This window comes from Monomorium pharaonis, chromosome 4, assembly GCF_013373865.1.
Source record: "Monomorium pharaonis isolate MP-MQ-018 chromosome 4, ASM1337386v2, whole genome shotgun sequence".
NCBI classification, from domain to species: Eukaryota; Metazoa; Arthropoda; class Insecta; order Hymenoptera; family Formicidae; genus Monomorium; species Monomorium pharaonis.
The window spans coordinates 23,364,115-23,387,413 of NC_050470.1; the positions used below are offsets into that span (position 1 = coordinate 23,364,115).

Genomic DNA, 23,299 nt, shown 5'->3' on the forward strand with positions numbered 1-23,299 from the left:
GTTCTGTTGATAGGTTTAATTCTAAGTGTTTCCAAGCATGATTACGTTCACACAATTTTTTTACTACATTGTGCTCTCCCTTATTGAACAATCACTTATAATTCCTTCAAAAGCCTTGTAAGAAATCATTATCATTGAATACATTGTAATATATTCTTTTATTTTGTAGTTCAAGATAATTTTTTTCTTACTAAAGATTTTATTGAAAAAGTTTTACAGAATTCCGTGAAGTTTTATAAATTCAATTCAATTAAATTTTATTATTTAAAATTTTATTTCAAAAGAGCATCTTTTATTATAAAATAATAGATTTTACCAATTTAAAACATTTACATATATATCATTATTAATAAAATCTTTCTATTGATGATTATAACCTTCCTTATTTTGATAAACTATTGCAATGCATTAAAGATACTCCATTAATTCACCTATCAATTTTTTAAGAGTATTAATTAACAATAAAAAATAATATAAATTATTAACTCACCTTTTGGTCTATCGTAGGCATTTATACATTCGCTGGTCATAAACTGACTGATAAGGGCCGTTTTTCCAACTCCCCTCATACCTAACATAGCGACGTTGTGCGAAGTTACTTCCTTGGGCGGCAGTCGTCGTTCCTCGTTCTCCTGATCGGCAGGCGCCAGAGAATTCGATCTCGATCTTCTTCTCCTAAAGGAATCTCCTCTATTGACGACACCACCTAAAGCAATCGTCAAAACATCATATAAATACAAAATACACAATTGTAATTTAAATCACATATACATAGAAAAAGCAGAGATTGAAATAATTGTTTTACAGTAATTTAATACAAGTACTTGTATGCAGATTAATCGATAATTATTATAAAAAAAGAGGTTCAATAAACGAGTATAACACTATATACTCCGATTTATTTTATCATTATCAAAATCAATCATTATATACCATCAATATTTTTTTCATATAAATACTCTGTGTTTCTTCCTTTTTACTTACACAATCCATTTTTTATTTAGTATTCATATTCATATTTGGTTCACTTATGCATTAATTGAATTTGTGTATCTGTAAACATTCGTGTTTTTTGTGTTCAAAATATATTATATATAAATATATTCTAATATCGAGCTTTTTACACAGTGCGTTGACCTTGATTAATAAAACTAATACCATACATTACGTGGGCATCATTTTAATATGTGCTTGGGATTGAAAGAAATGAACAGAGATGGAATGGCCGGAATTCTCAACAGAGAATTTCATCTCTCAGTTAATAACGCAATTCTTGTGAAATATGAAATAGATTTCGCGGCTTTAGGAAGGATAACAGCTACATGCGCATAACTTTGCTTACATTATTGAAACGTGCCTTTCGTAAACATAATCGATACAAGAAACAAATAAGAACAAAAAATTATTATTTACTATTATTTTTTATTATTATATTATATAACCATATATCTATATGTATATATATACATACATATAATTTGCAATGCATATTACTTGTAAAGTACATTACAGCAAATTATGTAATACATATCCATTATTAAAAGCAGGTACATTTACAAATTCATTAAAATTTATCTTAAAATATTCAACTATATTTTGCAAAATATGTATAATAAATACAAATTAGTAATTTAAAATATTTGTTAAAATAAAGGTTGTGTTTGCTATTTAATCAAAGAATAAAACAAATATTTATTCTTTTTCATATTTAAAAAAAACTAACTCTCTCTCTCTCTCTCTCTCTCTCTCTCTCTCTCTCTCTCTCTCTCTCCAGTGAGATTCATCAACTATTTTGATAGTTAAACACATTTAGCAGCTTAATATAACCAGCATAAAGCATTCCGGGGTAACACAAAGATCGACTATTCCTAGGTTCGTACATTTGCGTGGAAATGGATAGCGACGCAGTTCTAGTAATGGATTCACACGATCACTCTCGATGCCATTGCCGATAAATGTAATTTAACATGAAAATTGAATCGGTATGTGGTCGAACTTGTAAATAATCCTTAGACACTAGAAGAGTAAACTTTGGCTAACAGACACGCTTCGTGTTGATGCATTTGCGTTGCATTAGTAATTGCACGTCAGGTCAAACTAACAAAGCGAAAGTTGCACACCTGTGCACACACTTGTTTTCTATGTATAAAACATAAACGAGTATGTAAAGAATTAAATTACTTTAAATAAAAAGCTGCTTTTTTTCTTAAAGCTATATAGATCTAAACAATTTAAAAAATTAAATTAAATATAAAAAAAATAAAAAATATAATGAATAGAAACACTTAAATAAAACATTAATTTTTAATTCTAATTTAAAACAACATTGATTTTTTGCTTTAATTTTAAATTTACATTCTACAAGTATTTAATTGTTGCCGAAAATGTAAAAAAATATAAAGAAGCCCACAGAACTGGCAGGAAAAGCATATTCAAAAGTTCATAGACCTTAGATGATTCATGAATCCATTTTATCTTGGTGAGATGATTCACACATCACTTTTGTATCATATGTGCGAAATGTGCTCAAATCCAAGTCTTGCATTTCATGAAATTTACGCATTGATTGAAGCGAAGTATTGTGAATATTTTGATTTCCAAATATTTTGATTTTCATGTCAAAGTCATTTTAATTTAACTTGATATATTTTATATTTAATTTAATTAATTTAACTTGGTTAATTAATGTTTAAGTTAATGTTTAACATTATTTTATTTAATGCATTCATATAACTTCAGAAAATTAAAATAAATTGTTATGGAAATTCTTTATTTTCCTGTTATTGGTATATCGCAGTATATATCCTGATGCATTCATTTATTAAGTCCAATTATATTAGGAACACACCCACACACCTACACGCACACACACACACACACACACACACACACACACACACACAGAATCATGCATTTATTGTATCTAAGTAAAAAGATTTACTTTCTCTTTTTCTATTTCTCAATTTTTGCAATAGAAGTTAATATTTTTTAAGATAATTACTGTCTCCTATACCCATTTTATTAAAAGTCCGATAAACATCAGTAAAAGTTAATTTTGCCATTACATCCTTCAATTCTAAAAAAATAAATTTCTAGATCGTCGACCCTGCCAAAAAGTTCACGGACGTTTATTACACACATGTGTAACACATGCGTGTAAAGCTCGTGCTTGATAATATGCCCGCATCCTCGTGCACATGCACGTGTGCACGGCAATGTCAACGTGCGGCTGTCAACCGCTGGGAGAACAACGCACGTCCTGTTCAGCGACTCAGAACACCGATATCCCGTCCATCCGTTCGTCTGTCCGTTCCTTCCCTTTGTCTCGCACCTTTGTTAACGCGAAGTTTAGTCCGACATGTGTGCTACTTGTGCGCACGTACTTGTACGAATGAATGAATGAAAGTGGGGGAATCGATCATACGAGAGAGAGAGAAAGAAAGAGAGAGAAAATATGAGAAAGATCGAGAGAAAATTGGATGTCGAACTTGCAGAAACAAACCGATTTCCGCTCCGGCTTCGTTAAATCTAAAAGAATTTCGTATTTCAAAGTATAGTCAAACGAATGTTAGATGAGACAACAGCAGTATCTTTCTCTAGACACTTTAGACTATCATCGACTATTTTTAGCGGTATGATGGCAGCAATGGGGCGATTCGGATTTGACAAATTGCCATAGCTGATAAATAACATGAAATTTTAGACGTAGCTGTAATCAAACATAAAATAGTGTACATGAAAACAAAGTAATAACAAAATATTTCAAATGTTTCACACAAATGCCAACTTAAAAGGATTATTCTCTATTATCCAGATATTTTCTGATTTTGGCGAGATAAAATAAAGGCTTTGATGTCACTTATCACGATAAATGTTACTCGGAGAATTTAAAAAATTTAATTTGCGACTTAAATGCCATTTATTTATTCATCGTAACATGATTTTCCGCGGTCCAATTATGAGAGATGTATGAATTATTTTACTGCACATATACATAGCTTTTAATAAATGTATATCGTTATTTATACAATATAAAACGGATTGAAAATAGGTGTCGATTGCAATACACCATTGATTGCTACAAGGTAATGTTAGCTGACAGGAACGAGCTGCGGGTCGCTGCAGGACCGTTATTTTCCACGTGCTTTTGATAAAAATATCACGCAGACCGCTTGACTGAACTGCCGCGATGCATCGGTGCAAGCTTTTGCATGCTTTTGCAAAAGTAAGTTATTTCACAGCGAAAAATGGGAAAGCGTCCTTCTCTATGCGTTAGTTCGCCGTCTAACGAGCAAATAGCTGGCAAACGTGGTACAGGTGCACCGATTTGGCCATCGAATAGGTGAGGTAAATTCTATTAATAAAAGTAAAACGTTCGACGTACGATCAACGACGGCTGCCAAATCGTTTTGCGCGTACTTAACGTTTCCGCGTTAAAAATGATTCGTGAGAAAATTTTACGATGGGACTAAATTTGCCATCTTTTGGTACCATCGTGTGATCGTTCTAACATGTAGCTAAGTGTTTGTGTGGATGTGAATGTGTGCCTGCAACCCTGTTGCTTTTGAACCGTTACGTTCATTGATCCAAGATGTGAAAGGCGACTTGTAGGCGTCTCATAGACTTTGATGTTGTCTATATTGATATAATTTCTAAATAAATTAAGTATTATAAAAAATATTTATGGAAGATTTTTATCAGATTTTGGAAATAGAAATATTTATATATTACTCAATATTATTACATTTATTAGCTCTGCAGAAGAGTGTTGATTTAAAATAACTTTGCTATTTAAAAGCGTTAGAGAATTTTTAAAATAAAAATTTCGATGTAAATAACATGAGCATCTTTAAAAGCTTCGATTTAAAAGTAGCGTCTACTTCCGTTTAGATTTTTTATATTTCGAGAGATGCATCGTCTTAAATCAAATATATGTAGCGTAGCTAAAAAACATTTCAAGAGGTATTGCCTTAGAGACTCAAGAATAATATTATAAATAGAAAATGATGCAACCGATCTTAACATATCATCGTACAGTTGTATCTATATAAAAGCTATGTCACTTTCATGTCTCAGCTGCATTTTACATTCCGTATGACATGTTCCAAAAATTTCTGATGACGCATATTTGGCAGTCATCAGGGATGGTAATCGAGACGCTGATCATCTCTCGCTGTCGTCATCTCTGCCATCGCCTACTCATTTTTTCTCTGATGTCGGTTATCTAGTAGGTTATCGGCCCGGAGAGCCTGAAAGTCAGGTTTTACGGCAAGTGAAGCATGTTATGGAAAGCGCAACGTTATACCTTTATACACTCCCATGCTCACAAAATCGAATTACATTCCGATCGATGTACAGCAAAGTCAGTAGAAAGAAAGAATGAAGATACTGTCACATTTTTTTATACATATCGCTATTTTTAATTTAGACACCACAGCCAGAAGATCAAAATAAAAGAGCAGAGATAGTATTTTTACTTTACGTAAAATTGCCGTTCAATGAAATCATAGGTTATACTAAGTTATTGCATTATTAATTTAAATGAGATTCAGACTTATTGAAATTAATGTTCTTTTATATTAGGATTTTTATATTAAATATTCAAATAGTTATTGCTAATAATAATTATCAATCAATACAAACGTTTACATGTACGGTAAATAAAATAGAAACTCTTTTACAGAGGGCATTGATATATAAATATAATATACATCAAATTTATTTGATATAATAAAGTACAAATATTATGGAATTATTTTTTCGAGATTGCGTTTTAACGTATGGCACGATGACATTTCGCGAAATAATGCAGGAAAATTTCGACGATTGGAAGTTTCTCCAATCCCAAGTACAGTTAGTTATAGAAACTAATAAACAACGCAATAAAAACATCGAAACAATAAGAAGTAAGGCAACCAACTTCCTTCCTTTAATCTCGTTTGATGGAAAACTGCTTGCTTCATTTATCTCCGACTTCTACCGTTGAAGAAATTGGATGATAGAGACGACAGATATATCGTGAGCAATCAGACAAAGTTATCGGTCATCCCTCTTGTACGACGAATATTGTTCACTTAAAGCGCGAGATATCAATATTCTGCGTACTCTCAGGATACGCTCACAATACTCTCAGGTAATAGAATATTCCATTTTATTCGAAAACTAATAACGCGCTCTTCTATGTACAAATTTGACTATTGTATTTAGTCTATTGCGTATTCAATATTTTTGAGTAGCAATAAGGCTGTACGATATGAAACATCGTGCAATGAAATATGAAATAATAGTAAAAGATAGAATATTGATATTCTTTGTGCAAACATTGCCAAAGGGATATATATATATATATATATATATATATATATCACGTATTGCGCTGAATTCTTTGTCTATTACATACGTAATATGCATACATACGAGAGAAAATGGTATTTTTTATTTAATATTTAAATTCAAATAACAATTTTTTTTAACAATTTTCTAAATAATAAAAATGTTCGAGATTGTGGATTATTTAACCCTGCATATCCAAACGGTCTAATAACAGTTTGTTATTCGATACATAAATATTTCATCGCAAGCAGTTTCCAGTAATGGGATTCTGCAACGCACACACCAACCTTGCACTCCTATAATCCGAAGATCTTGTTCCGAGGGATAGACTCTACGTTTCCCATAAGCCTAAAAGCTTTTCAGACACTCTGAGCCTGCGCGTCCCCGGCAAAGTACTTTCTTACATCTCATTGTAAGAGAAAAGCAAAAGAAGAGTGGAATATTATCGTGTTTTAACGTAAATGACGAACGGTAAACGATGATTTAAACGATAAATTTCAATCGTGTATTTGACAACTTCGTTATCGAGACAAATAACAAGTCAACCTGTAGAATGAGAAGGAACTCTAATTAATATGTCGGTCACATCGACTTAGGCAAATCCGTGCGGTACGAAATTGCCGCCCCCGTCGCCCTGACACGATGCGAAATTTCTGTCGACCGTCGTCGCGGTTAAACTCCATTAAGCAACCAGGGGAAGCACGTTTGAAAGCACCGGCAGTGATATAGCCGCGGTGCCGCTCTATAGGGACCAATCTACCGTCTACCGGCTGTGCACGGTTCTCGTTATATGAAAGCGCGGCTACGTGTAGATATATATCCCGGACGCACGCACATGCACGCATACGTCGCACGCGAGCGTGCACACTGCTGCATATACGACCCGATGCAGATTTGCCCGCGGCTCGCCGGTTATGCGGAATCATACGTATAGACGAGAGAGAGAGAGAGAGAGCTAGAAGGCACCAGAGTTAGACCTGCCGCACGCGTTAACCAGTAGTGGCGTGGAACGTCTGCATATTGATCGATACGCGCAATCAAATCATTCCGAGGTAACGTGGCGGTTACCAGCCGTAAACAGCGACCCAGCTAGCGCGGCCGCTAACTCCGTTAGTCCCGTTTAATATTTCAATACCGGCTACGTGAATTGCGCTCCTCGTCAAAGTCAAAGCGAACGTCACGAGCTGCGAGCCGGTGCCATCCTCCCGCTCGAGGTAGAGTCGCGCTCCCAACAGACAGACACCACCAATTTCGTTTGCGATTCTTGTCGCGAACTGACCGGCTTAGTGCCAATCAACGGCCCATTGTTTCGCGAGGACGAGACAGAAGAGGCTGGGAAATGATGCTAATTGAACCATTCAACGTGGGATTCGTGGTTGATGTGCCATCGTTTCGCCATAAGGCTCTCGGAAATTTTACCACAATTATGCGCGAACGCGCTTCTTGGAACGACTACGCGGAAATTCTCTTAGTGTCAATATTTCTTTTTATACTAAGTACGTGCGCTTTCTAAAATTCTTAAAAATTTCATCCCTCAGCTGCACAGTGTAAAGACGTGAAATGTATCTTTAAAAGAATTTTTAAGACAACCTATTATATATTATATGCGTAATATATTCTAAAACAAATTTATTCATTGTCAGCAATCGCTTGTAAAATTTCAAAAAGTTTTAATTAACTTTTTATTTAACTTGTCAATATTAAAAATTATAAAGAAACAAAGGTGATATTATATTCCTTGTATTATGACTACTTGTAATATCTCCATTATTACATGATATTATTATTACAAGATATTCTTTTTATTTTGACTAAATATATAATTTATAACAAAACAGAATATTTTTAAACAAAATTAATTTTTAAAATATTAATTATTAACAAAATGATCGTACAAAATGCCAATAAGGGCCATTACCTGTCTCTATATATATTATTAAAAATGTAATTATTAAACTTGTAAATGTTGAAAGCATATACATACGTGGGTATGCTAAAAAGTAAAGAAGACTAACTGCAAGATACATAAAGTTAATGTAATACATACACCGTTATATTTTCTCACTTTCTTCATTCTTTTCTTTTTACATGATTATATTAGATAAAAATTTATAAAAAAATTTCCAGGACATAAATAGTGCTTCCCTAGATAACGATTAATGATTGCACGGATTAATGGTTGGAGTTACATTGGCTCGAAGGAAATAGCAAGCTCAGCGTATAATAATCGGGCTGCTAAATATCCGCTTCGGAAAGCGGATTACATCGAAGACGAAGGATCAAGTCGACCGTAAATTCCGACATAGATTGACTAGCTTGCTCGTGCGCATCAGCCGTGAAGCCCGTCACACAAAAGATTGATATGTATTTATGCAAAATTGCACGCGGCAAAGACGAATGCGCGTCTCGCGTATACGCGATAAAGCGAGACGAGGCGAGAAATCGTAAAACGTTACGAGCCATCGTCGCCGTCGTTGTAGCACACGGGTTCCCACGAGCAAGGGCCGTTTTACGAGCATCCAGGAAAAGCGAAATCGATTTTCGAAACGAGTCCGACGAACGATCAGGGCGAACGTGTCCCTCGATTTCACGGATCGTGTTTGCGCAAGGTCGTCGTAAGTCATTTCACCTTTACCGTATTTCACTACGTGCTACTCGATAAGTTATTTTCTAAGCGACGATTGCTTTTAAATAGCTTTGAACGTTTGAACAGCTAAGCGTACCAATTTTAAAATATTTAGAATCACTCGATTTCTTTGTATCTTTGAGTTTTTGAGATAATAATTTTATTTATAATTTTTATTAAATTCTTAAGTTTTCAATCTTTTAATGCTTTTATTTTTAGAGACATTTAAATTATGAGATATTTCGCATGCTCCTAACTATATTTAATTATATTGATTAACAAAATTTATAATTTTCTCAAAAATTTGTGTTATTTAAAGATTATTTTATGCAACAAAAAGGCGTAAAAGCTAAAGCCTTTGCTTAAACGCAATCTCATATTTCTAATTATACTAGCCTTTCATGAATTCATCAGGCAAGTGGTGTGAGGTGGCATGTGCATGAAACGGCACAATGGAATGTCTGACCAGCGTTGCTTATATCTACTGCGAGGACGCACACGGTCCTTGATAAAACAGGGATACAAGTATGGCGGAATTGAATAGCGGGAGCCCAAACTCTCGATAATATTCGCTCCCTCCGTTATCCGATGGCCGATGTTATGTGGTACATTGAGTTTTTTAATGTAGTCAAGCGTAAGGGGAAGAGAATGCCGACAAAAATAGAGCAAACGTAAATGGCAGCGAAAATATTTACACCGACATTGCGAGGTATATACACCGAATTAAATTCTTGTCAGTGGTATTTAGGCTTCTATGTTAGCTCGTACATTTTAATTTTAATTACGACCGATTGTAAACGGTAGTTATTATACAAACGTTTATAATTACATATATCATAATACCGCCCACGGTATTATATCTCTAAATGAACCGAGTATTTAATTTGATGAAGGAGGCGGAAAAACAATGGCAACGCAGTTTTCATGCGTGCATACGCGCGGAAACACCCACGCGTCGAGGCATCGTTCGTCGAGCAAAATGCTTGTTGAACCTTGAAAGAAATTTTCATTGGATCTCGCGCACGTTCGACCAAGCTTGTAATTAATAACTTTCCGTGTCGAGGAGTGTTACCGGTGTCCGCTCTTCGTTACTACAATAGATGAATATTCCTTCAAAGAATGAACTTTCTAAGAAGTTTTTTCAAGAAGAAAATACGTTAAGATAAAAACGATATTTTCTTGGGACAAAATTAGCCGTTCATGCACCCTTACATATGCGTATCGTTGCGAAATTGATTTCAGTTTAATGATTCGGCTTGATGACAAAAATGAAGTCATTACTCAATGTGGGAGTAATAACAGTGACGTTTTTATTACGCACGGTACAAATGACATGGTAATAAAGTGTACGGAGTGTGATATCATAATGTTAAACCGGGCGTAGGATAAAAGTGACGTAGTGACGTGGGTGAAAGGGAGCGCAATGTTAAAATTACTGGAAATGATCGATAGTGACGTCATAAAGTGCAACATGTAATATTTTATTTTATCGGTCAAGATTTATTCCTTAATAATTAGATTGACATATCGAGCGCTTCAGTGAAATGTCGCATCAATCACTTTCCTTCTCAGTAGACTCTTAATAAGTTAACACACATTTTAATATAATAATATCATATTTTAATATCCATTGTAAAGAAAGAAAAAACAAAGAAAAGAATTATTTTTTTATTTCAGACAGAAGATAGAATACTTTGTGTGTATCTCTCGGAAAATTTGCAGAAATTATCTTCACACTACTCTAACATATAATTCAGAATCGTCGTAATTATAATTTAAAAAATAAACACAAATGCAGACTCATACACAAGTGTGTGCATGAAAAGAAAAGATTTGATAAAATAAGTTGGTGCAATTAATTTTGATCGAATTGGATACATTTTTAAATGTTACAAAACAGACTTTATAATAATAAGCAGACCGTCTAAAAGAATGGTCTTAATTATTAAGATGTTATATGGATAAACTAATATAAGTCAGTTGTTTATACTAAGACTAATCGCAAGTTCCGAGTGCGAAACGTCAAGTAGAACAATCAACAGATCCTTTATCGAAAAAAAGCAATTATGGCTTGACGAATGACAGAGAAAATTGTTAGCACAGAGGGTTAAGGTCTGCAACAAGAGCACAACAAACCTTTCTCCCTTCATCGAGGCGAGATACGACGCGCCTAATATCGCGGAAAGGTAGAACGCCGATAGAATTATTTATAGTAGCGAAAGCAGTATCCGAGGCACTTATAAATAAATCGCAGCAGCTGTACCACCGATGTGTTTATCGTAAGGCAACTGGTGCGCCCTTTGTAAACGACCACTATTAACTCAGAATAGTCGAAATTGCCCTTTTCAAGACTCTTTATAAAAAAGGATTATATCAAAGAATTTCATAATACTATAATTGTACGTATCTTGCGTAATAATAACTTTAAATCCAAGTAATAACTACTATACATATACATATACATATATATATATATATATATATACATATTTTAACATATATGTACATTTTAACATATATGTATATATTATAAGTAATATAAAGCAAAATTATAGAATTCTTTATATTTAAAAAAAATTAATTATTTTTTTAATTATTTATTGCGTTATTAAAAAAAAATCTAACGCAATAAAAATATTAAAAAGTATAATTTGCAAATTCTTATTAAGGGCTGCTAACATATCCAAACTTATTATATATAAATATTACACAATTGTAATTTTGTTTAAATAAAGTAAGAATTTACAAATAAATTCAAACAACTTTACACAATTTATTTTTACGTTCCACTTTCACTTTTCTGTGTAAAATACCGTAATAAATTTATGAGCTGTATAAGCCTAACTGGCAAAAGGAGAGTAGGCGAGAAAAATAAGGTTGTGCGGAAAACGTCTTCAGATAGAATTACGACGTTATATATGAGGTCATTGATGCCGCTAAAATGCCGAGGGTCAGATACGACAGAAAGCTTTAGCAAAAGATTGATAGGGGGCACGAAGAACTAATGCTACGTGTAATGCGTACCGTAGCCATCTTTACTATTTTCACGGTTCAGCAACTTTCTCCCTCTTCCCTCGTTTCTTTTACAAAGGATACTTCCCTATTAATAATAAACTGTGAAAGAACAGAATTATAAAGTACTCAATTAGTAATTTAAAGCAATTTAAAATCTTCATGTGTCTTCTATCAAATATTTTTACAAAATTAATAAATGAGATTTATTTTTCTATTATTTTTATCTGCCTCAAAATTTAAAAACAATATTAAGATGCTACATGTGTTTATGTCAAACGCAACCTACGCAATGACTATTTTCCATAGAAATTGTTGTTACATATACTACTGTATGAGAAAGACATTTTACCTGAATACATATTTACATGAACTTGTTTCATTATATCAAGAGAAATGTTTTTACAGCATTCCTTCTACTTCTTAGAACGGAGAACGAATCGCAAATACGAGAGCAAATAGATACGGAAATTCCTATGACCTTAGACTTCAGTCTTCGCATTACGCTATAACTTAATATATATTCCTATGTCTACTGTTTCCTTAGTGATATTTTCCTCCCTCCGACGGTCATCAACTTCCCTCATCCGATGAAGTTGATGTATAGCCAGAAGTAAGGAAACTTAGAAAAGAGGGATAAGATAAACAAGAATAATGAGACGACGGCTTAATTTATATTGACGATAATATTAATGCCTCTATGGTTTATCAACGCGGCTAATCTAAAAAATACGGCTAACGTGTCTATTCTCTTCGCACGAAATCAGATCTGTAAAATTTCACGCTCGAGTCATCGTTATTTTATTAGATTTAAAAAATGAGCACTGTTGACAAGGATAAGAACGTAGATTACCGAAGAGATGGATGCTACAAACATATTGATCCAAAATTCTCAAAATACAAATTCATCATAAGCCGATTTGTCCCTTTCTCAGAAATACATAAAGAAAAATAGAGCATAACAACAAACACAAATAGAAGACACGGTAAGAGAAAATTAATCGATACACACGCATGGAACACGTAAAGTATACGTAAGCAGGAGAAAAAATTTTCCTCTGGAGGATACTGATTGTAAGCTGAAGAATAAATGTTGGCAAGTATATATATTAATTTCCAGAAAATAATATATATTTAAGACTTTTTTAATGGAAATAAAATATTCCAGTTTCGTGAAATTTGTAACTTCTTTAACCTGTTTCATCACGGTAATACGTATACCTATTGTGCAGTAACACGTAAGAAAAAGAAGAAATGTAAGATTTGCATCTCGATTTACAATCTCGTCTTAAAATATGATTAATCAGAGCATTTAAAATCAATATATCAATATGCAATATGCATTACAAAAAATATGGATTCTATTGTGTACAAAAAATTATATCGGTAAATATAAAAATTCAGAAATCAATTAATTTTTCACGAAGACCGAAGGCAACAGGTGTATGGGATCGTACGGTCAAATAAATCTGCAATCTTTTAAGATATATAGAACAAATCTGTCACTTGCCTTCAATTTTATGTACTCGTATTTTCACGGGTGAAGAAAGTCCACAAATCCGGAGTAAATACAAAACCATTGAATCTATCGAACACACCGAATCATCGAAATTTGTAGAAAAATATATTTCTCGTGAAATTTTTATTTATATTATATATGTTTTCTTTAAAAATGCATATTGTATCACATATAGAGAAAGATTATTGGTACCGGTATATTACTTTCTGGCTTTTCTTTTGTATAGTATAGTATTTCTTTAACAAAAGCTAAAAATAAAATTTTGAAAACATAAATAAAAGTGTCTTCTATCATAGTACGAGCTATAGCAGCTTCATTAGTAATATTTCATACGTAATATTTGGTAATAATTAATATTTTCGCAATAACCGAAAATAAACGTCTGACAACTTGGCATGGTAAATGGCCTCAAAATTGGCATGGTAGTCTAAAAGTTAACGTATATGAAAATTCTTAAAAGTTTTTTTTAAGGTAAAACATTTAAAATTTTTTGTCGATCATACAAATACCTTACGCTGTTTCGCAAAACGTAACATATAGCGCAACTATATGTATGTATAGTATATCGTATATTTCGCAATGTGTGAAAATTATTTGAGCCGTTTCCAAACAAATTTTCTCATCTCTTTCTAAAAGTTTTCGTTAGGCAGTTAAACCGCTAACACAGAAAATTTTGCTCGTAAAAGTTTCTGCCCGTAAAATTATCACGAATTATCTTGTACTATTGTCGAGTGAACTGGTTTTCCAAAACAGCAATGAGATCTCAAATAATCTTCTGAGAAACCATTCAAGGAATCTCTCACGAAAATGGAAGCGACAGCTATGGCAAGAATGTAACAGGTCGAAGAAACGCTTGCCAGATTACGTTACCTCTTAGTCTCGACTTTACGCACCAACGAAACATTTTGCTTATTTTCTCAAGGCTCTCTTTTCATCTTCTTTTGTATACCTGATTCTAGTGCGCACACCATTTCAGAACTGATACCTGTAATGTCTTTCCCATATAATGTTTTTATCTTTTAATGCTACTAATTTTTTTCAACTTGCTATACAATCACATCATTTGGATTAACACAATCAGAAGATAAAACATTTTAAAAATTTCACAGAAAATTTTCACATAAATTAAGATTTTGTAAAATTATTTTAATAATAAAATAATATAAATTTTTGATTAATTCTTAAATAATAATTTTTCTTAAATATCAAAATTGTTTGTCATTTTCTTAATAATTCATGCAAATTTTAAGTAATATTTAAATTACTACTTTTTTAAAATAAATTCAAATAATTGATCATTTATATTTTTTGTTTTAAAATTAATAAAATTTCTAAAACAATTTTAGAATTTTCTTTCCAGTTGAGAGAGCTATCCTATTATTTCAATTATAAAAACTAGTAAGAAATCAAGGTTTACAAATGTAACAAGTGGTCAAATTCGATTTGTGATGAACCAAGAAACGCAACAGTTTGAATTAGACAAAGATAAACGGGTCTATGAAAATGTAGAAAATAGGAAATGGATTTGATCATGCGGAAAGTTGCTTGAACAGAAATAGTTCCATTTATATTCGCCGTTCCATTTATATTCTCTTTTACCAAGATGGTTAGTTTCCGATAAAATAGAATCTACTTTACGAAGTTGGAAATTCAATTAGAAAGCAAGATTAATGTCAACCAAACAAATCAGCTGCTGTTGAAACTCAGGCTTTATATTCGTAAGACGCGTAATATATCATAGTATTAAACGTACAAATATCAGCGTTAAAATTAAGTTACCTTTTGCTTTATTACGGAACAAACGTCAAAGTTACTAACGCAAACTGATTGCACTGAGATTATGAGTTTACATTGCTATCAAACTGTTTGTATCAAATCAAATGGTGGTAGACCTAACATGAATTTTGATATACCGTTTATCTGCGTTAGTGTCAGGACGTTCTTGTCACTGATATATTCGCTGACCTAAACCACTAACTTCGCCTGAAGGCACGTTCCGCTCTTAAACAGTAACTTTCCAGGAATGATTAACAAGCAGGCAGGCAAACGATTTGATCTGAACGAGAAACGAGGAACTTCGTGTCACTTTAACGTAAATTCAGGCTCTAACTTTGTTACTGCACTGTACTTCACTTCCATTCCGAGAACGATTAGAGAGACAGAGAGATAAAGAAAGGACGAGAATGAACAATTCGGAGAGAACTGCACAAACATGATGTAAAAACAATTGGATATCAAGTAGTACACTGAAACTGTTTATATACACATAGTGTATGTGTGTCCTGTATACTTTGGAAGAATTCAATTTTGCACTGAAAAAAGAGTCTTGTTGAATTAACTAGAAATCTCGTAGGTTTAACCAGATCCTATTATTTAAGTTTATATAATTTAAAATATAATTAAAAACTCTCAAGTTAAAAAAAATGACATAATATAAATCAACGTCAAAATATACTTTAAAAAAAATTTCAAAATGCTCAAAAGTAAAAAAAGTGCTTTATAACAAATGTCAGTTGTTGTTCATTGGCATATTAATGCCAATGCATAAGTGCAGACTACTAAACAAGTAATTCCATAAAAAATCGTTAGAATATAATTCCTCACCTAATAATAGAAATATTACGAGCTCTAAAGTAAATAACATTTACAATGGCCATAACACCTTCTGTTCTATATGTTAAAAATAGGTAACAGATATAGGTGACAAGCAATGTTTTGAGTATCGCACTAATGTAATTGTTAATGGCGCTATACTGACACACAAATATCAACACGTAATAATCCATCGAGAAAAATTATCTCGCAATGTTATTCCACTACACCAGCTCCCATCAATGTAATAATAACATTTTCCTAATATCGTAATCGTTCACGGTTAATCGAGAGTTAATCGATATCAGCAATTAAACTAACTTAACGATGCCATAACGATACCATGAAATTGCCGTCCAAGGAAACTCGATATTATCCGATTGACGATCAATTTTTCCTGATATCAAATCGACCTTACCGCTAAAATTATCAAAGGCGCCATATATTCAATTCTATGCATTAACGTTATTATGTATAAAACGTGAACCTAAATGGATGAATGTAAATGACTTTCACGCGCATTTTCACTGGCTCGTCGAACTCGAGTTTAAACCCTCGTGGTAGAGCAACGTCGACGTCATAGCTATAGCATCTCTATTTTAGCTTATCTCGACTCCACTGGTCTCTTCTCCCCTGCCGAATCTTTCTCTCACTCGTGTATTTCTGGCACGGCTTCTCGTGAAGTACACACGTGAGGCGAAGAAACGCGAAGAAACACAGTTCGAAATATTTCGATTAAATTTATTTTTGTTGTTACTCTTTTCCCATGTAAATTGTCCGCGATTCCATGAAAGATAATAACATCGCGATAAAAATGATATCATCCAAAGACGAACAATGCTGTTGTATGTATGAAATTTAACAGAATTTTGTTTGAACGTAAGGAAATAAAAAAATCAAACGCGAGGAACAACAATTGTTTCAATGTTAATATATTATTAGCGAGATTATTTCCTTTTATCTGTCTCGAATAAATTTTACTCTATTTGAATTAAAATATAAAGCGCGCGCTTAAAGAAGTTTAGTTAAATTAAAAATTTTTAATTATAAGAGAAAAAAAGATACTTTAATTTCTTCTGTCCCTATGAAAAAAGTTTTGAAGTTTAAAATTTGTAAGAACATGCAATCTTTGACACACCCTACAATTTAGCTAAAACTTGCTGTGAATTTATATTACGTGTTTAAATAACTGGCTCTTTTAATTATGAAGTAATAGCAAAGTTTATTAATGTAAGGCATAGATAAATTAAACAATTGTAATTTTAAATGAAAGCTATGTAACCACTAATTCATTGTAAATAGAATTTTATTAAGTTACTGTAATGTAATATTGCAAAACGGTTTATTCAATAATCGATTCATCCGAAACCATGCATCGTTATAAAACTATCGAAAAATTCAACCGTTGCTTCGCCCACATAGTTACCGATACTTTCGTGGTAAATCGAGAATGTTTGTACATGAATGAATAGGAAGCTGTCAATAATTTACGTCACAAAAGAGCGAAGTGTACACACTCTGAAAAAGTTTCACTTTGCTTTTACAATTAAGCGAACGTCGATGGTTTATGAAATGTTTGGAAAGCCACATTGCAGTTAAAAAAAACTTGAAAAATTTAAGGCTACAAAATGTTTAATGTAGTAATGCTAAAAGTATTTGAAGTATTAAATATTGCACTCTAAAATGTATTCTTTAAAGACGTTATAACTTATATATCACAAAAGATTCTATTGATCGTCAAATCCATCTTAAAAATTAAAAACTCTAAAGCATACCTTTCGAGAGGTGCTTAAAAGGTCTCTTGGGAAAAGTAAAAATTTAATTATCTTCATCTTCTACGCTTCGAGATCCGTTTGAGAGTTTAAATCTAGATGGTAGAATAATGTTGAGTTGAGTTATTAAATAGGGCAATACCCAAATTACCCATAGTAATGATCAATAATTATTGCATTATAATTTTGTAAAAATTATTAAATTAAATACTTAAGACTTCTGAATTACTTATTGTATTATTAGAAATTTATTACTTATTATTATTTGTACAATTATTTTAATTGTCTTATTTTACTTTATGTCAAATGTTACTTTATCTTTTAAACCTATAATAGACTTTATATATTCTCGCTTGCACTTTATATTTATTCAATGTATCTGCACTTCCTATCTGTTCCTCTCTATATCATCGTACGAACAACCTGATCGGCACCAAAGCTTTCTCTTCAACGTTTTCGCGTAAGAAGTGAAATCGTTTCCTATGGTTGTTTACATTTACAACAGGTGGAAGAGAGCTATTTCTGACCTTTGCTGGTGAGACTGAAGCTACGGAGTCTGTAACTATCCTCATCCTCGCCTTCCTCCCGCGGTGGTATCTGAGACGAGACGTCAGGCACATCCAGGAAGGCGTTGCTCTTCCTCTGATGCGTATGGTGCATGCTCTGTCCCCTTCGGCTCCCTCGTCTCCTGATCCCTGGACTGACGTCATTCTCGGTCAGTCTAGGTTCGCTGCTGCAGTGAGCTGACTTCATGCTGCTTCCCTCATGATGATGATGATGATGAGCGGCGGCTGAAAGTGGCAAGATTATACAATTAATGTATGGTCAATATCGAGAATAGATATACAATCTTTATTAAAAACACGTAATATATTTAGCAAATTTCAATAACGGTGTTTTATATGCCATATATTGTACACCTCGTACGAATGTTTTTATATGTGCATTCGATATTAAACCTTTTTTAATCAAAATTTGAATAAAAAATTATAATTTATTATATCACAACATAATAAATATTAAAATATAATTTTATTAATAAAGAACTTAAAGTAAAATATGAAAATTTAAGTCGCTTACTCTCACCCTTACTGTCAATGGCACCTATAGGTACATCGCAGAAAAAATAAACTTAATCTATTTCGGCTTTCATAAAATTTAGTATCTTAATGTTTTTTGGGTCGCTGAATCTAAATATGATATCAAAAATCCAAAAATCGCCATTAAAAATGGGGGACACCAATTTTTAAAAATCAGCATATTTTTATAAAACTCGGTATCCTAAAGTTTAAAAAAAAATCGAAATTTATATCTTTTCAATCCTTAGGCCTGTTTCTTCCAACGTAGATTAACTTTAATCTGAGTTTAACTTACTTGTTATCTCATTTTAGTTCCAAAAATTAGAAAAAAATAAACAATAAGTTAAATCAAGATTAAAGTTAATCTACGTTGATAGAAATGGACTTTATTCTAAATTATACATACTAATCCATATCCTCTAAAAAGTATAAATGGATTTACGAATTGTTTGTTGCTTCCTTATTTTAAACTTTTGATTTGTAGTGCCATTTTTTATTTTTAATGTCATATTTAGATTCAGCAACTCAAAATCTTAGGATACTAAGTTTTATGACCATCAAAGTTATTATGTGTCACTTACTTTTGGCCCACAAAATACAATTTGCTTCCGACAGCCAACGGATAAAGAAAAAATTATAAAAACTGATAAACAACTGGACATTAACATAACTAATAGATAACAATCAATATATTAAAACAATTTTATCAGTTATTGACAAAAATATAATTATTATTATTAAAATTAAACATTAACTGAAAAGTATTACCAGTAATTAACTATCGTATACAGTCATTGATTATTAAATTAAATATTAATTTAAAAAAATATTAGTTACTGATCTTGTATTCAGTCACTGATAACATTAAAAGTTATTGAACTGCTTCAACATCAATTATTAATGCAATTAATCAGTTCTTAAAGATTACGCACGAGAGAATAGCATAAAAAGAATTTTAATAGTTTTTTATATATATTATTGTATAATAAATCTGTTTCTATTATTTTAAAACTCCGAATTTTATTTGTGTATGCACACATTTTATACAAAAACATGAAATGATTCATATTAAACATACCAGCTTTTGTTTTAAATAAATTATTTTTACAAGAATTTTCGACATTTCACAACATAATATTGCAATAATAGATTGAATAGAAAAATATAAATGTATTTTAATGAGTGACAAAATTATTTAAAAGAAAGAGCTCTTAGCAATAAATAGGGCGCGACAAAAAAGTTCTTTTTCAACTGCATGTCGATCGAGCTTTTCAGCAGCAAAAGCGATCGAGAGTAAAGCAAAGAACAGAGCATTTTTCAAAGGCACTACACCTATTACATCACAAAGTCGACGCGTGCAAAGTCAAGTGATTTAGTATAACCTAGAGAGGGTCAGGAAATGAAATTAAACGACTTGGAAAGAAAAAGAGAAACGAACTTAGAATAGCGTTTACGAATATTTACTTCACATAATCGCAAAGTTTATTGAGCAGACAAATTTCCCCATTTCATCAATTTCAAGAAAATGGAATCTCTCGTTCCAATGTTATTGCAAGTAAAGCTTAAAACGGAAGCTAATTCTACCGTATCTATGTAACATTAAAAATAATATTTAAACAATGAATTAATTAATCTAACAATGGCTATTTAATCTAACAGCTATTATAATTAAGTAATATTTCTGCCATTAATTGTAAATAAATGATGATACTAAAATCCACTAATATAATATGTAATTAAATATAATATGTAATTAAATTAACAGTAATATTTATGATAATTTTAAATAATTTCATGCAAAACATATATCGACAAGAATTGTATTGGTACTTTTTTCCTCATAATTTTAAAAGAATAAAATTTGTTACAGTTATTTAATTAGAAGTATCATGTGACAAAGTAACGGTCTATTAAGTGATTAATGTGTTTGCCAATTTCTACTGCCTCTTGACATTATACGATATACTGAAATTTTAGCTGTTTATCCTCTAATTAAGACTTGATCGCATTACATCTGCGTGCAAGCAACACGAATTCAAGCTCTAATTATTCCTGCTTCTCATTAATACACATCTCCGTGTTTCAGCGTGCACATAAAATGGCGAAAGCGCTATGCCTAACGACGAAACTGGTTTCTAGACTTGCGATGTAACGCGGTAGTAACAATGAGACGTGTTTAGGCTGTCAGTGACCTACTAGCCAAATCCACGTCCAAGAATAGCGGTCGCCAATGATTTCAAGAACTCTTGCCAGACTTCAGAACGGCGTGTTGCCGGTACAATATCGATACACTTTGCTCTTTCGTCGGAGCAATCGTACGTCATCGATGACGTTTCTACGAGTTTATCGAAGTTACGTTCGGTCACCGCACCACGCAATCCCGTCGCACAAAATAGACTTTTTACATAGCTCGAGATCTAATCTCAGCCAACAACGTTCGTATCTTGATTATTAGGAAAGGACGAAACACGCGACACGATCGTTTGACAATTCAAGTTCTCATGCACATATAGTTACAAATCGTCGAATTTAAAGTGTTCAAAACGAGAGATATATACTTTTTTGAACAGAATTGACAACAAATCTCAAAATTTCTTAAAGCTCGAATATACGAAAGTAAGAAAGTTAGCAAATTTAACGACTTCTCAAGCTAGTTGACATTTATGTTACTTGTCCTTTTAAATCTTCGCGTTTTCGAGTTTCTGAGAATTGCATCTTAATCAGGTTGTAAAAATCTACCCGCGCAACGAATAAATTATTACTTATATATTCATCTCGTGGTTCCCACCGGTTATTATCGTTACCTTGAGCGGCGGCACGACGTCGGATGCTTTTATTTCCGCCGGAAACACGGGCGCTTTGGGATCTTGTAGCCGGTCTCCGTCTTCTCGTAGGTGTACTGCCATCCGGCGTTCCGCTGCCACTGTCCCTTTCCCGTTCCCCTCTTTCCCGATCTCGAACTCCCGAGGGTGGCATAGCTTCCAACATTTGCTCCATGCTGGAAAATCCTGGGGCACAAATCGAAGCCGATCTGGTTTTCCGGCGAAAATAGTCTTCCGCCATTTTTTCAAGTTACCACTGTGCCTCCCTTCCTAAAACCACTGATCACCACAGATTCTTTTACCTTTATATGATGATTATCTTGATGATTAGCTTCTCCGAATTTCTCGATAATTGCGTCCCTCTCCGCAGATTAGAGATATCGAATCTCGCTGTAGCTTCGTAAATAAGTAGAATCTCTATACTTCACTTAACGATCACAATAACGATTTGTATAACTCGACTATGTCAGGCACTGTTTTTATCGTAATTCTTCCACACTTTTTTATCGTAATTCTTATACGATTTCCTTCCGACTCGAAGCCTTTCGCCGGAAACGTCGCGCCACGTCTGATTTCCAGAATGTTTCTTCGAATGTCGCGAACCTTCCATTCGTAGGATTCGATTATCGGGAAAGGTTTCAATTCGGAAAAAATTTTACAGGATATCCACGTGAGAATGTCATAGATCCGGGCGTAATATCGACCGATCCTGCCTCCGCAGAGAATCCTCACGTTCTTCTTGACTCTACAAATAAAATATATAGAAAGCTTGATTTCCTTGTGACCACGTGCGCGCAAACGATACGGTAAGAGTAATTACGGCCGTGGCAAATTGCGTCTCTCCTAAACTCTCAGTAAAATAACTGGCATTTATATTTCCTTTTTTTGTACTTTTTTCCATTTCCGTATTTTCACCTTTTCGCCTCTCCCTCGTCATTACTCTGCTTGCCGGATGCGAGCTTGCATATTAATTAGATCCATCTCGTCGATTATTGCCTCGATTATTTCATGCGCGATCGTGAAAGCTTTGAAAACGTGTATAAATGCAAAAAGATATCGTGTAGTATTCTTTAAATTATAGATATTTATTTCTTAAAGTATAAAATATAATCTAAATAATAGCATTTAATTAAATTAAGATTTAGAAAACATATGTGTGATTTTATTCTTTACATTTAGATAAATAATTTCTAAATAATTTAATTTATATTTTAATTCCAAATTTCTTGAAAAAATAAATTAAAATTATGGAAATAAAAATTACTTAAAAAAAATCTCAATTTCACACGTAATTATAAATATAAAAATGTATTTTGTTATTTTTTTACAGAGACCTCAAAGCTTAATTAGCTTAGGGCAATATTTAACTCAATTAAGACCTAATTCAAGTTTAAGTGATCAAAAATGTCTTGTGTATTTCTGATTAAATAGGATAAAGATCAGTGACAATATCGAGGACATAGTTGGCAGCATCCGAAGTTTCAAGCGGAACTCGTAGTTGAAAGACAACTCTGTGTCGAAGCTGTCGAAGTTAGTGAACGCGA

General features: G+C 32.7%; 1 protein-coding gene across 3 annotated transcripts in view; it reads right to left on the bottom strand.

Annotated features, from left to right (window-relative positions):
* LOC105831781 (GTP-binding protein GEM) overlaps positions 1-23,299 on the bottom strand; it is a 38,713-nt gene that overhangs the window by 12,918 nt on the left and 2,496 nt on the right. For 2 of the 3 annotated variants that reach the window (XR_003625419.2, XM_012672171.3), the window contains exons 2-4: positions 21,738-22,500; positions 18,382-18,645; positions 491-706 (exon numbers count right to left, since the gene is read on the bottom strand). Coding sequence is in view for 2 of the 3 variants with exons in the window: in XM_012672171.3 (XP_012527625.1) it covers positions 491-706; positions 18,382-18,645; positions 21,738-21,996 (739 nt within the window). In the remaining variant the exon portion in view is untranslated. The remainder of the gene's footprint in view (positions 1-490; positions 707-18,381; positions 18,646-21,737; positions 22,501-23,299) is intronic. The other variant, XM_012672172.3, reaches the window with a different exon arrangement.